The 12,334-nt window shown below is 37.7% G+C and overlaps 1 protein-coding gene across 1 annotated transcript; it reads right to left on the bottom strand.

Moving 5' to 3' along the window:
- Positions 1-3,352: 3,352 nt before the first annotated feature.
- Positions 3,353-6,258, bottom strand: LOC125200892 (ankyrin repeat-containing protein At5g02620-like). The gene is made up of 3 exons (XM_048098715.1): positions 5,419-6,258; positions 4,607-5,016; positions 3,353-4,406 (listed from the first exon to the last, which is right to left on the bottom strand). The coding sequence occupies exons 1-3, from the start codon at positions 5,741-5,743 to the stop codon at positions 3,540-3,542; spliced, it is 1,602 nt and encodes a 533-aa protein (XP_047954672.1). The 5' UTR covers positions 5,744-6,258; the 3' UTR covers positions 3,353-3,539.
- Positions 6,259-12,334: the final 6,076 nt, after the last annotated feature.

The following is a 12,334-nucleotide window of genomic DNA, read 5'->3' as shown; positions in this document are numbered from 1 at the left end:
AGTTCAGACATGGTCCATGATTGTTGAGATTGAGTTCGGACATGGTCCATGATTGTTGGGCCTTTCTTCTTGTCAGCCCGTAATAGAGATTCTTGAAATTATGTTTAGGGGCTAGCTTTACCCATTTCTCTTTCTTAAAATGCATCTCGAATTTTCTAGCAGTAGTATCATTTTCTTAAAATGCATCTTGTGTTCCCTTATCCCTTTTCCTGATCCTTTTCTCCCTCAAATCTATGCTTTCAATTTATGTTTTTCGTTAATTATCGATTATTATGATTCTTTAACTTAATATTAACAAAGTTCATTATAAGAGTAATAATAATTTTTTGAATTTACTACTCCCTCCGTCTGCGATTAGGAGTCCCGGTCACTTTTGCACACCCGTTTTATAAAAATCATAAAAAATAGTTAAAGTGGATAAATGGTAAAGTAAGAGAGAGAATAATGTTGACAAGAGTCTTATCAACATTATTCTCTCTTTTACTTTATCATTTCTCCACTTTAACTATTTTTTTCACTTTTATACAATGGTTGCGCAAAAGTGTCCGGGACTCCTAATCGCGGCCGGAGGGAGTACTTTTCCTTCATAAAAAAGAGAGTGCACCTTTGGTTGGACAAAATTTTAATTCATAATTAGTAGAATAAGATGGATGTAATTGAAAGATTACTAGTGGAAAATGAGTTCTCACAATGTCAGAGAAAAAAATATTTTTAAAATTAGAAAGTGATTACTAACATGGAATGGACTAAAAAAATACACATTCGGGATACATTCGAAATACTTGAGCCATTTTACGATCATATAAAACAAAATAGCCTTCAACTCCATGTTTTTTGTATTTTTCACACACGTCTTAAAGCCAATTGCGATATACAAGCAATGATCCAAAACGCGCACACAAGTAGGATAATAAATACGTACTAGATAACTCAACCGTAGCATTTTTGAAAGTTTGGAATAATCGAAACAAATCCATGCTTTGTTCCCAACAAGCGGGTATCAAAAGCAAATCGAAAGGAGCATGTGGACAAGTTCTAAAAAAATCACATAAGTACTCAATGTGGTTCAATGTCGATTCCAACATATCGTACGTCGAGTTCCAACGAGTTGAAACATCCATACGAAAATTGGTGTACTTGCACTGCTTGCCATGACAATATTTTTTCCATGCTTTACCAATAGGAGACTTGTTATGAATTAACTTAACAACAATTCTAATAGGATCAACATATTTTTGCCACAACTCGATGTCATCTTGAACACATAAATTCAGAATATGGGCAATACACCGCACATGAAAATATTTGCCATTAATAACAGGAGAACATGCGATGATTATCATCTATACTGCAGTGTTAGCACTTGCATTATCAAAACCAACAGAAAAAATTTTATTGATCAATTGAAATTCATTCAAAACTTGAGTGATCAATTGAGCAATTGCTTGTGCAGTGTGTGGTGTAGAAATTCCCTAAATGCAATCAAACGTTTATTCAAACTCCAACTGTTATCAACGAAATGCACAGTGATGCCCATATATGAATTTTTGCAAAACAATCAGTCCACACATCAGAGCAAATTGAAACTTTATGACCCAAGTTAAGAATATTTGTACCTAATTGCACTTTCTTTTCCAAGCATTGTCGAACAACGGCCCGAGTCATAGAAGTTCGACTCATTTTTTTTGCAGAAGCATTATAAACTTGTTGTATACTCAATTCAAACTCATCATTATCAAAAGCATTGAAAGAAAAATGTTTCGTCACAGCAAACCTAGACATCACATTAAGAGCATTTTGGTGATCATATTTTAAAATACAAGACCTCCACGTACCCGATGTTTGGGATGAACCTGTCCCACTCCCCGCTCCAGGTCCAAAGTTGAGTTGAGTTTGGGTTGGAGTGATACCAAACTCGACCTGATGAGCTTTCTCCATATGACGGTATATGTGTCATATTACTATGGAACGGAGGGAGTAGTAAATATTAACCTGCCACATATTCACGTTCCTTTGGGAAATTTCATCAATCACAGATTTCCGACTTGGCCTCTTAGTCTTGGATTTTCCTTTACCCTTATCAACACGAGCTTCACGAGATGAAGACACCTTGATAGTAATATAGAATTATATATTGCACAAATGAGAAATATGAGGCAAACAGAGAGAATTGAGAGATTGAAGAGATAAATTCTTGTTAAAACAAGAATGGGGTGAACGTAAGTGAGAATAGATGGGAGTATTTATACATAAAGATGGAGGAAAATGAGATCCAATTTGAATTTAAAATCAGCATTTAAATAATAAATAAATAAAATTAAAAAAATAATGTTTTGTGCAATCATTTTTGAAGAGTGCAACCATCACTCACCACCAACCAATGAACCAATCAATTTTGAAGAATGCATAATCATACTTTAAAAATGGTACAGTAATGCATTAACTAAATTAATTGAATTTAATTAATCTTGATTAACTATAACTAAATCATGTATGATCATATAAAAAAGATTACAATTGGAAATATATGATCAATCAAGAAAATTACTCATATTAATATTAATTTCATTTTGGAATAACAGAATGGCATTGATTATCATTTAACAATATTTCCTTGAATTTCTAATATAAATTGAATCAAATATCAAAATATCTCGTTTAGATAATCATTAAATAGGGTTTATAATAAAAGCCGGCCATTTACTCTCGAGAAATCATTAAATAGGATTTTGTATATCAAGTTTTACAAAAGATAATCATTAAATAAGGTTTATAATATGTATCGTATCAAAAGCCAGCCATTTACTCTCGAGAATGATAAAAATAAAAAAAGTCTATGTTAATTAGTCTCATACTAAAAGATCATCGGAATTTGATGGGACAACTTGTGACTATTGAATTTGATGAGTGGAATTTGGATGGACGAGATTTTGATGGCTTTTTAAATCCGGACTATATGTACAACCACCATTCATCAAGATTTTTCAAAGGTATATATCATGTTGGAACCATGAAACCGCCGGTTAATCGGCGGTTCGGAATCGTCTGAAACCGGCGGTTCGGTCACGGTTTCGGTTCGAAAAATTTGGAACCTGAACCGAACCACGGTTCTAAAATTCACGGTTTCGGTTCGGAATATTTCTCGGGTTTCAGTTCGAAATCATAACCGGCAGTTATGGTTTCGGTTTTAACCGCCGATTCGATAAACCTTGGGCAGCTCCAGGGGGTATTAATAAATATCCTTATTTACAAACACGATATAACACATGTCATATTTGTAGCTTTTCACAATTAAGTGAGTCAACTGATTCCAACTTTGAGGTGGATAGGCAGTATAGAGTGTGTGACAAAGTTCAGCCAACAATCTTTCTTAAATTTATACTCCTACAAAACAGATAACAAGATCTTGTAGCTACAAAATGCATGCGATGAGCCATCAAGCAAGCAAAAAAAGCCATATTCATATTCTTATCCCCTCTAGAGAGAGGCAAGGCAAGCAATCAGACATACTAATATATATATATATACACAGTGAAGAATCAGAGAGCATAGAGCTTGTTGCAAGCTTCCTCCGCTGCGTCGGAGTCCGACATGACCGACACCGACCACGACTGCGACCGGCTATTCCTAGCCGACCTCCTAAGGTTGGATGCCTCAATCCTATGCATCACCACCCAATAGCACAATGTCCCCAGCGTGGTCGCCATGATCAAACTCCCAATCACCGTAACCCCCACCGCCAGCCACCTCTCCTCCTCCCCAACAATTATATAACACAGCGCCAGAAACGCCACCGACACGAACGTGCACGCCAGCCACATGAGCTTGTTGATCACCGCCATCATCTGCTTCTTCGCCCGCCTCTCCACCACCACCACCGACGTCTGCACCACCACCACCGCCAGCGATATGAACAGCGCCAGCGAGTCGAATATCAGGAAGATCGTGAACTCCACGTTCGGCGCTATGTTCGCCTCCCCCAGGGACAGCCCCGGGGGCACGTGATCCTTGTCGTCCGCGTACTGCCCCGGGAGGGTGAAGATGGCCGCGAATGCCACCGTGGCAATGAGCACCGCCACCACGGTGGTGGAGGTGATGGCGTTGTTGAGGCCCTCCGACTGCATCTTGCCCAGGCGCTTGGCGATGCCGCGCACGCGCCTGCGCGTCTGGCGGGTGTGCTGGAGCTGGTCGTGGACCTCGTGCTTGATGTCGCTCACTGTTTGCTTCAGCTGTCGGGCTGCGGTGCTAGGCGGCGACAGGGACTTGGCACACTTCACGCCCGATTGCTGGAGGAGGCTCACCACACCCGAGTTCCCCGTTTTCTCGGCCGTGTCCAACGCCGTCTCCCCTGTTTTGTTTATGGCTTCTTTGTTCAGCTCTGTGTATTTAAGCAGAGTCTCCAGAATCTGGAGAAAAACTCATATTAGTATGATATTGTCTGCTTTGAGCTAATGCAGTTGAATAGCTTTTGTACATATTACTACTTGCAACGTTTACTAATTTTCCAATGCGGGATGTGGTTTGCAACCCAACAAAAGCAATGTGATTCAATTCAGAATTCATGAAAGCAGAGGAAAATATGAATGAATGAAAGAATTATACATACCTGTAGTCTAGCCTTTCTTGTAGCTATGTGCAATGCGGTATTGCCCTGGGTATCCTGCACTGATAGAATAGCAGAATCTGCGGAGATGAGTTGATCAACCACATCAGTGCTTGTGCCCTTGACCGCCATGTGGAGGGCCGTCTGCCCCTTCTTGTCTTGCCACTTTGCGATTCCGGCTTCTTTGCCTAGGATGGCCTTCACCACCTCGGTGTGGCCGTATCTTGCTGAAGAATGCAGTGCCGTTTTCCCATTGTTTCTTGCTATTGTAGCAAGACTGCTGTTACTCTCCAACAGGAAATTCACCACCTCAACGTGCCCTTGAGCCGCCGCTGTATGCAACGCTGTCGTGTTCGATTGGTCCACCGTTGCCAATAGCTGAGGATCCGCCTCCATCAGAACCTTCAACACTCCTGCAAGAATTTATTCAATCTTAGAATCATACACTCTATTGAGTGTTGGGGTGCAAATCACATCTCACATCGAAAAAAAATAAAAGTTGTAGGCAATATATAAAGGCTATCCTAACTCAATCATTATAAGGCCTTTTAGGTAGTATCTCAAAAATTAAGTTCGGATGTGATCGTCTGGCTCTAAATAACTGCTCTCAACCTCGGATATCAAGTCAATTTTTTAGAATTCAGAAATTCAGCACTTATTACAAGGCAAGTTTTACTGTCAAATGTACATAAAACTTATTTGGGGAGGGCGTACAACAAAGACACATGTGAATACTTTTATGTTAAGAAATCATAGCAAAAACCAATGATCAAAGGCCAATTAGAAGGTAGCAAAAAATGAAATGGGATGGTTACCTAATTTGCCCAATTTGGCAGCAATATGAAACGCATCAAAACCATTCTTGGCTTTCAAGGTTGCAAAGGCGGCATCATAGTACTTGATCATCTCCTCAACCAGCTCAACGTGGCCGCACTCCGCCGCCGCGTAGAGGGCCGTCTCACCGGACTGGTTCTGCTTCGACAGCAGCTCACTGAGCTCCTCTCCTTCGCCGCCGCAGCCATTGATGATCTCAACCACCACCTCCAGATTCCCCTCTCTCGCAGCGGAATGCAGAGCTGAATCATCCCTTTTCGCCGTTAGCTGCTTCTTTATCTGCTTCTGCGCCTTAGCTTCTTCCATCAAGATTCAGACAAACTCGCCCTTCTATTTTTGTCTTCTAGCGAAAACCAAGATCGAGATTTGAGAGTCCCCAGATCATGAATTCACGTGCGCCATTGGGAAAAACATCACCTTGAAGCAACAAATTCTGTTCACATTCTTACTTAACAACTGATAATCAGATCATATCTTTTCAACGCGGCTGGAGCTCTAAGTCAACACTCTTCAATCATTTTCTGTGTTGAAAAAAGAGAAAAAACTCTGCAGATTTTTGTCCTTCAATCCCCTCTATTTTTGTCAAAGTCAAAGAAATCACAAAAAAACTTCTACTGAATGATCCTATAATAGAATAAAGAGGGAAGGGAGAAAAGACAGTTAAAGGAAACGGCGGATGATTAGTATTTCTGCAAAATCATCAACTGAAATTTGAAGAATTTATTCGGCTTCGGTAGGTTTTGGGTAAGAGAGAGAGAGAATGATTGCAAGAGATAGACAGTGGAAGTGAGAGAGCCACAAAATGAGTGGCAACAAAAAACCAACACATGGGTTGATACTTGTTTGTATTTCTGATAAGGCAAAAAATTAAAAATAATTATAATTTGCAACAGTATTATTCTTATTGAAAAAGAAGAAAACCTTATCGCGTAGAATGTAAAAAAGAAGAGTAGATCAATCATTAGTTAATTAGCGACATGTGACCGCTTGCTTTACACGAGCAAAAGTTATTCCACAATATTTAACCTTATTTACTGGTAAACAAGGTAGTGCCATTACTGGTGAACTTTTTAACTTTTTTTTAATCGTACTATCATCAGTAGTAGTGGAGCCAGTAATTTAATGATGGGGTCAAACTGCCACTAAAAAATTTATTCAGGATGTTCAATACAAACGACACGAAAATAGCTCGAATGTGAGCAATATAAAAAGCCACGCGTAAAAAATGAAGGATGAGAAAAGTAATTAGTGATTAAAATTTTTATAGCATAGCACCAATTTTACTAATAATAACATACTTCATCTGTCCCATTAAAAATGAAATGTTTTCCTTTTTGGTCTGTCCCATTAAAAATGAAACGTTTCTATAAATGGAAACAATACTCTCTCTACTTTTTCTTCTCTCTTACTTTACTCTCTCTTCATTAACTTACAAAACAACACTACCTAAAATCTCGTGCCAAAAAGCAAACGTTGCATATTTAATGGGACAGATGGAGTATTTATTACATCAAAGTGTTATTTTCTATTCCAATTATTTTGTAATAAAGGGCATCACATTAAAATTGATTTTACTAATCATATAATACTCTCTCCGTCCCATAAAGATTGTCCCATTTTTCCATTTCAGTCCGTCCCACAAAGTTTGTCCCAGTTCACTTTTTACCATTTTTTGTAGTGGACCTCATATTCCACTAACTCATTCCTACTCACATTTTATTATAAAAATAATATATAAAAGTAGGATCCACATTCCACTTACTTTTTCAACTCACTTTCTATTACATTTCTTAAAACTCGTGCCCGATCAAAGTGGGACAATCTTTGTGGGACGGAGGGAGTACTTTAGAATATTTATGCAATAGAAGAGCTATTTTTTTATTCTTAAACTATAAAAATCATTTTTTTGAAAAAATGATTTATACAAAATTACATCAATGGAAGTTTCTAACGTGAAAAAATCCATGAAATATAAAATTAATGTGAAAAAATCAAGTGTGACTATTTATTACTATCATTTTTATAAAACGAGTGCAGAAATACAAGTATGACTCTTAATCGGGGACGGAGGGAGTATCATGATTTTAGGGCATAATTTTAGAGAAAAATAAGAAAAAGTAATAGTGTTAGTGATTTTAGATGGTATATACTAATTTATAATACTAATCAAACTTTTTGTATAATATTTATTAACTTAAAATATTTTGTGGTGAAATATTTTGTACGTAAATTATAATTACCCCTAATTTTCTATAGTTCGTATGTGATTATTAGGAACTGATTGATATAAAAACAATTTAGTTACGTTATTTTTTCCCTTTTGTTATGACGTTGACCACATAAACAGCAAGTCAAGGTCAAGCCCGCCTCTTCAAGTAAGGCGGCCCCCCTCGTGGGGGTGGGTCCCACTTTTTATGAAAATGGGCCCCACTTTTTGACACTAGGTTTGTAGGGTAGTAAAAAAGTCGTCTCTTATGAGTCATGAATTATGACAGCTTTCTACTATTCTAATCTGCACTAACTTTTGTGGTGTCCATCTGCAACCGTTCATACTTCATTTCATGCTGTTGCTTTCATTAGTAGGAGTAGTATAAAATCCAGTAATGATAAACAACTAAATTTTGTACAACCAAAACAAGATTATATAGCTATTTTGATATGTTAATTAAATAATAAAATTATAAATATAGTTAATTAACAAATTAAAACCAATTTATTAGTTTTGGCCTCATTTTCAATTTTTTATTTTTATATTGGAATTATTTTTCATTATTTTTCAAATTTGAATTAAAGTGCATTAATTATATTTTATAGTTCAAAAAAATTTAAAAAATTATACTCAAATACCATAATATTATGCACGTTCCCTATACAATATATATGTATATACTATTTAATTGAATGCATAAATAAATTACTTTTTTTCTCAAATAAACCAATTTTTGGTTGTACAAAATTTGATTGCATAGACTTATTGTTTTCAATTATTCTTAATTATTGTTTAAATTTTATATACTCCACATCTTTTATACTCCACTTTTGTAAAGTAAACACAAAATATTTTAATTGCATGCACCACTTCATGCACAGTGCCAATCAAGCCGGCTGGGCAGGTATCACTTTGTTATATTGAAATAAATAAAGTAAAAATTGTTAGAAATAAAGGGATAAAATTCCTAAGCCGTTACAGGCGATACTCTAACTATTACAATCGAAGGAAGATAATAACAATAAATGGAATGAAAATTACAACGGAAATAATAAAACAAACCGAACTATAAGTCGAGTCGAGGGAAGCCCTCTTTCCGCAAGACAAATTACGCCCCGGCTAGTGCTCACGGAAAGGCGTATTGTCCCCAAAGATAAAACGACTTCCTCCTAGCGTGTAGAAGCACCTCAAACCCGCTAGGCACCGACGAACTTGATGGAGTTCCGAGAATCGAGCTATGCAATGCTACTATGATGTAGAGAGCTAGAGAAAGAGAGAATGATTTCTGTTGGTGTTGTTTCTCATCTCTCAAACTCACCTATTTATAGGATAGGAGAGAACATATGAGAGGTCTTGTCATGAAGGCACCTCATAAACATTTGGAGGTTACAAGAAGTGAAAGGCCAAAGGCCTTTCTCTTTTCCCCCATATTTCACACGTTTTCAACAAAAATTTAACAAGTTATTGTATGCTCTTAGAGCATTCACTGTGGGAGGGCCGCAGCCCTTGGCCCAGAGTCGGCCCAGACGCGAACCCCCACTACCAGGAGAGGGATCCCCTGCTGTGTTAAAAAACACAGCAGGCTGTCCTGTGCTTGACACGGCAGCATACAAAGAATGAAACGCAGGAGTGGAAATAGTGGGCCTTGTCATTTCTTTCATGTAGTATTACTTTATTCAATATACTTCTACTATACTAGTACTATTAATTTATTCTATCGAGTTAATCTTTTCAAAATTTGCTGACATTTTCGAAATGAGCTCGTATTTTAGTTTATTAATTTAATTGAAATTATACTAATATATTTGTGTGAGTTTTAACAAAAAACAAAAATAACATAACATTTTTAAGAATTATATTTAAAAATTATAATATATTTGTGTGTGTTTTAATACAACCATTTTTTCTCTTATTTTTATAATATTTTTATTTTTGTTAAAACTCTCAAATATATTATAGTTTTCAATTAAAATGATAACGTAACATAGTTTGAAGATTCTTTATGATATTAGAGATTATTCTTAAAACAAAATTATTAGCTTTAAATATTTAGAAAAAGTGCTATAGGAAATAATACTCCATTAAACAAGAAAGATGTAAAATATAAAGAGTAAAGGCCAAAATTGGTCCTGAATATATGGCCATTTTATGTTTTTGGTCCTAAACATTATCTTTTGGATTTTTTGGTCCTGCACATATGGAAATTTGATCATTTTGGTCCTCCGTCAACATTTCCGTTAAAAACTAACGGTCAATGGGTTTAATCCAAATTTTGACCAAATTAAACTTTTAATTCTGATTTTTTACTCCATAATTAATTCCCTAATTATTTTTATAATCTAACCTCAAAAATTAACTGGCCAAACTGACTCTCTGTCTCGGAAAAGCCTTCGAAATCATCGACCTCTTCATCATCATCGCAGTTTTCGTCGTCTTTGCGGCCGTGAATTTGGGGAAACACGATTTTATTGGCAGTATCGTCGTGGTCAGTGACATTTTTGTCGTCATCCTCTTCCCGCTGGACCTCCTTCTGCTGCAGACGGGCTTCCTTGAGAATTTTAGCGCTGACGGCCGAGGGGACGAGCTTGTCCTCCAGCTGGTGGTGCTTCGGCAACTTGCTCCGCTTCTTGCCGGTGGAGAATGCGTCGGAGCCCAAGGGCAAGAACGGCTCCGGATTCGTGATTCGCGAGCGTTCCCGTTTCTTCGACTGTTAAATTCTCTCAAATTCTCTCAATTCTGTCCCACATCGACTTGGTGATGATCCAATCTAATCTATATAAGTGTGGATAACCCTCCCCCTTATGAGGCCTTTTAAGGGGTGAGTGGCCCATTTCTAATATCGACATTGTTGCTGTTGATTCATAAAACTCCACCGCAACAATGTAGCAAGCAACTATGCAAGATACTCTCCACCTCTCCACCGCCGCCAACCCCTCCCCCTCCCCAATCCCAATTTCCCCTCCATTCCCCGCCACAAACACCTCCAATTTCCCCTCCTCCTTCAACCAAAACCATCTCCCTCCCTCCCCCAATCAAGTCCCCTGCTAATCCCATTCCTCCGCCGACGCCGCACACCTCCCAAATCCAAGAAATCATCCTCTACCTCGACTCCCTCGGCGTCGACTCCTTCCACTGCCTCCACTCCCACCCTCCCCTCCTCTCCACCCCCGTCTCCCAAATCCAATCCATTGGCCTCACCATCCCCGACCTCCGCCGCATCTTCCCCATGTGCTCCGACCTCCTTATCCTCCCAATCTCCCCTTCAATTTCAAATACCCCTTCGCCGGTTTCACAAAATTGAAAAAATTGATGATGAGTTTAGAATATTTATAAAAATAATTAGGGAATTAATTAAGAAGTAAAAAATCAAAATTAAAAGTTTAATTTGGTCAAAATTTAGAATAAACTCGTTGACCGTTAGTTTTTAACGGAAATGTTGATGGAGGACCAAAATGATCAAAGTTACATATGTGCAGGACCAAAAAATTCAAAAGATAATGTTTAGGACCAAAAACGTAAAATGGTCATATGTTCAGGACCAATTTTGGCCTTTACTCAAATATAAATATTAAACACAATCAATATCTTGATCATAATTTATAAGTATTTTAATTTGTAAATATAATTGAATTATTTTGTGTTTTTGAGTGTTCAAATAAAAAATATTCCATAATGAAAATAAATAGCTAGTATTCCCTATAACTTAAAAAATGAAAGAGAAAATAAACAATTTATTCAAAAATAAAAATATTATCAAAAATAAAAGAAAAAGAAAGTTGAAAATTTGACTTGCATATTTTTCAATAGGCCCACCATTTCCACTCCTGTGTTTCATTCATTGTATGCTGCCGTTTTAAGCACAGCACAGCCTGCTGTGTTTTTTAACACAGCAGGGATCCCTCCCACTACTGAGGTGCAACGGAGGCGCGACTCAGAGGGGTGGACGAGAGAGAGGCGAGCTCTCGGCCTAGCCGAGGCCCTTGGGCGCGAGGCGCGGCTCGCCATTGCAAGGGCCGAGAGCCGCGACCCTCATCATTTCCGATTTTCTTTTTAGAAAATTGTTTATAAATATTATTTTCTTCCATTGTTTTTATCATTCTCAATTTTAAACCCTAAATTTCGTTGTATAATTTTAACCTATCTATAATACGACGAAAATTTGGTTTCAAGTCACTCATTTTTAAAGTATGCATTTTTTTAAATTATTATAGGCATATAATTTTTGTTCTAGTAATATTAAAATATAACAAAAAATGTATGAAAATAATTTTAATTTTTAAATATAACAAAAACTGGTGGCCCGAACTTCGGGCCACCATTGTAGTAGCCAAATTTTCATGGGCATGCCCAAAAAATGGTGGCTATGCCCAAGAGGGCCACCACTGTGGATGCCCTTTATCATCAAGTCTTCTTTGGCCCCGCTGGAAGGGGCTATGACTAGACATGGCCAAACCAAACCGGACCGAAAAGCACGGTTATGGTTTGTGTAAACCGGCGGTTTGTGTCAGAAAACCGGCGGTTCACTGACACTGGCACCCGCCGGTTCCCGACGGTTCAGGCGTAGGGTTCAGGCGTAGGGTCTAGGGTTCAGGCGTAGGGTCGAAAAGGTGTCGGAAACCGGCGGTTTCTGACACAAAGCGGTTTCCGACCGTTTCAAATTTTGAATTTCAAATTTTTTTTTTTTTTTT

The sequence above is a fragment of the Salvia hispanica genome, chromosome 1 (genome assembly GCF_023119035.1).
Source record: "Salvia hispanica cultivar TCC Black 2014 chromosome 1, UniMelb_Shisp_WGS_1.0, whole genome shotgun sequence".
In the NCBI taxonomy this organism is placed as follows: domain Eukaryota; kingdom Viridiplantae; phylum Streptophyta; class Magnoliopsida; order Lamiales; family Lamiaceae; genus Salvia; species Salvia hispanica.
Note: the sequence above shows the minus strand (reverse complement) of the source record. Positions and strands in the feature narration are given on the sequence as shown.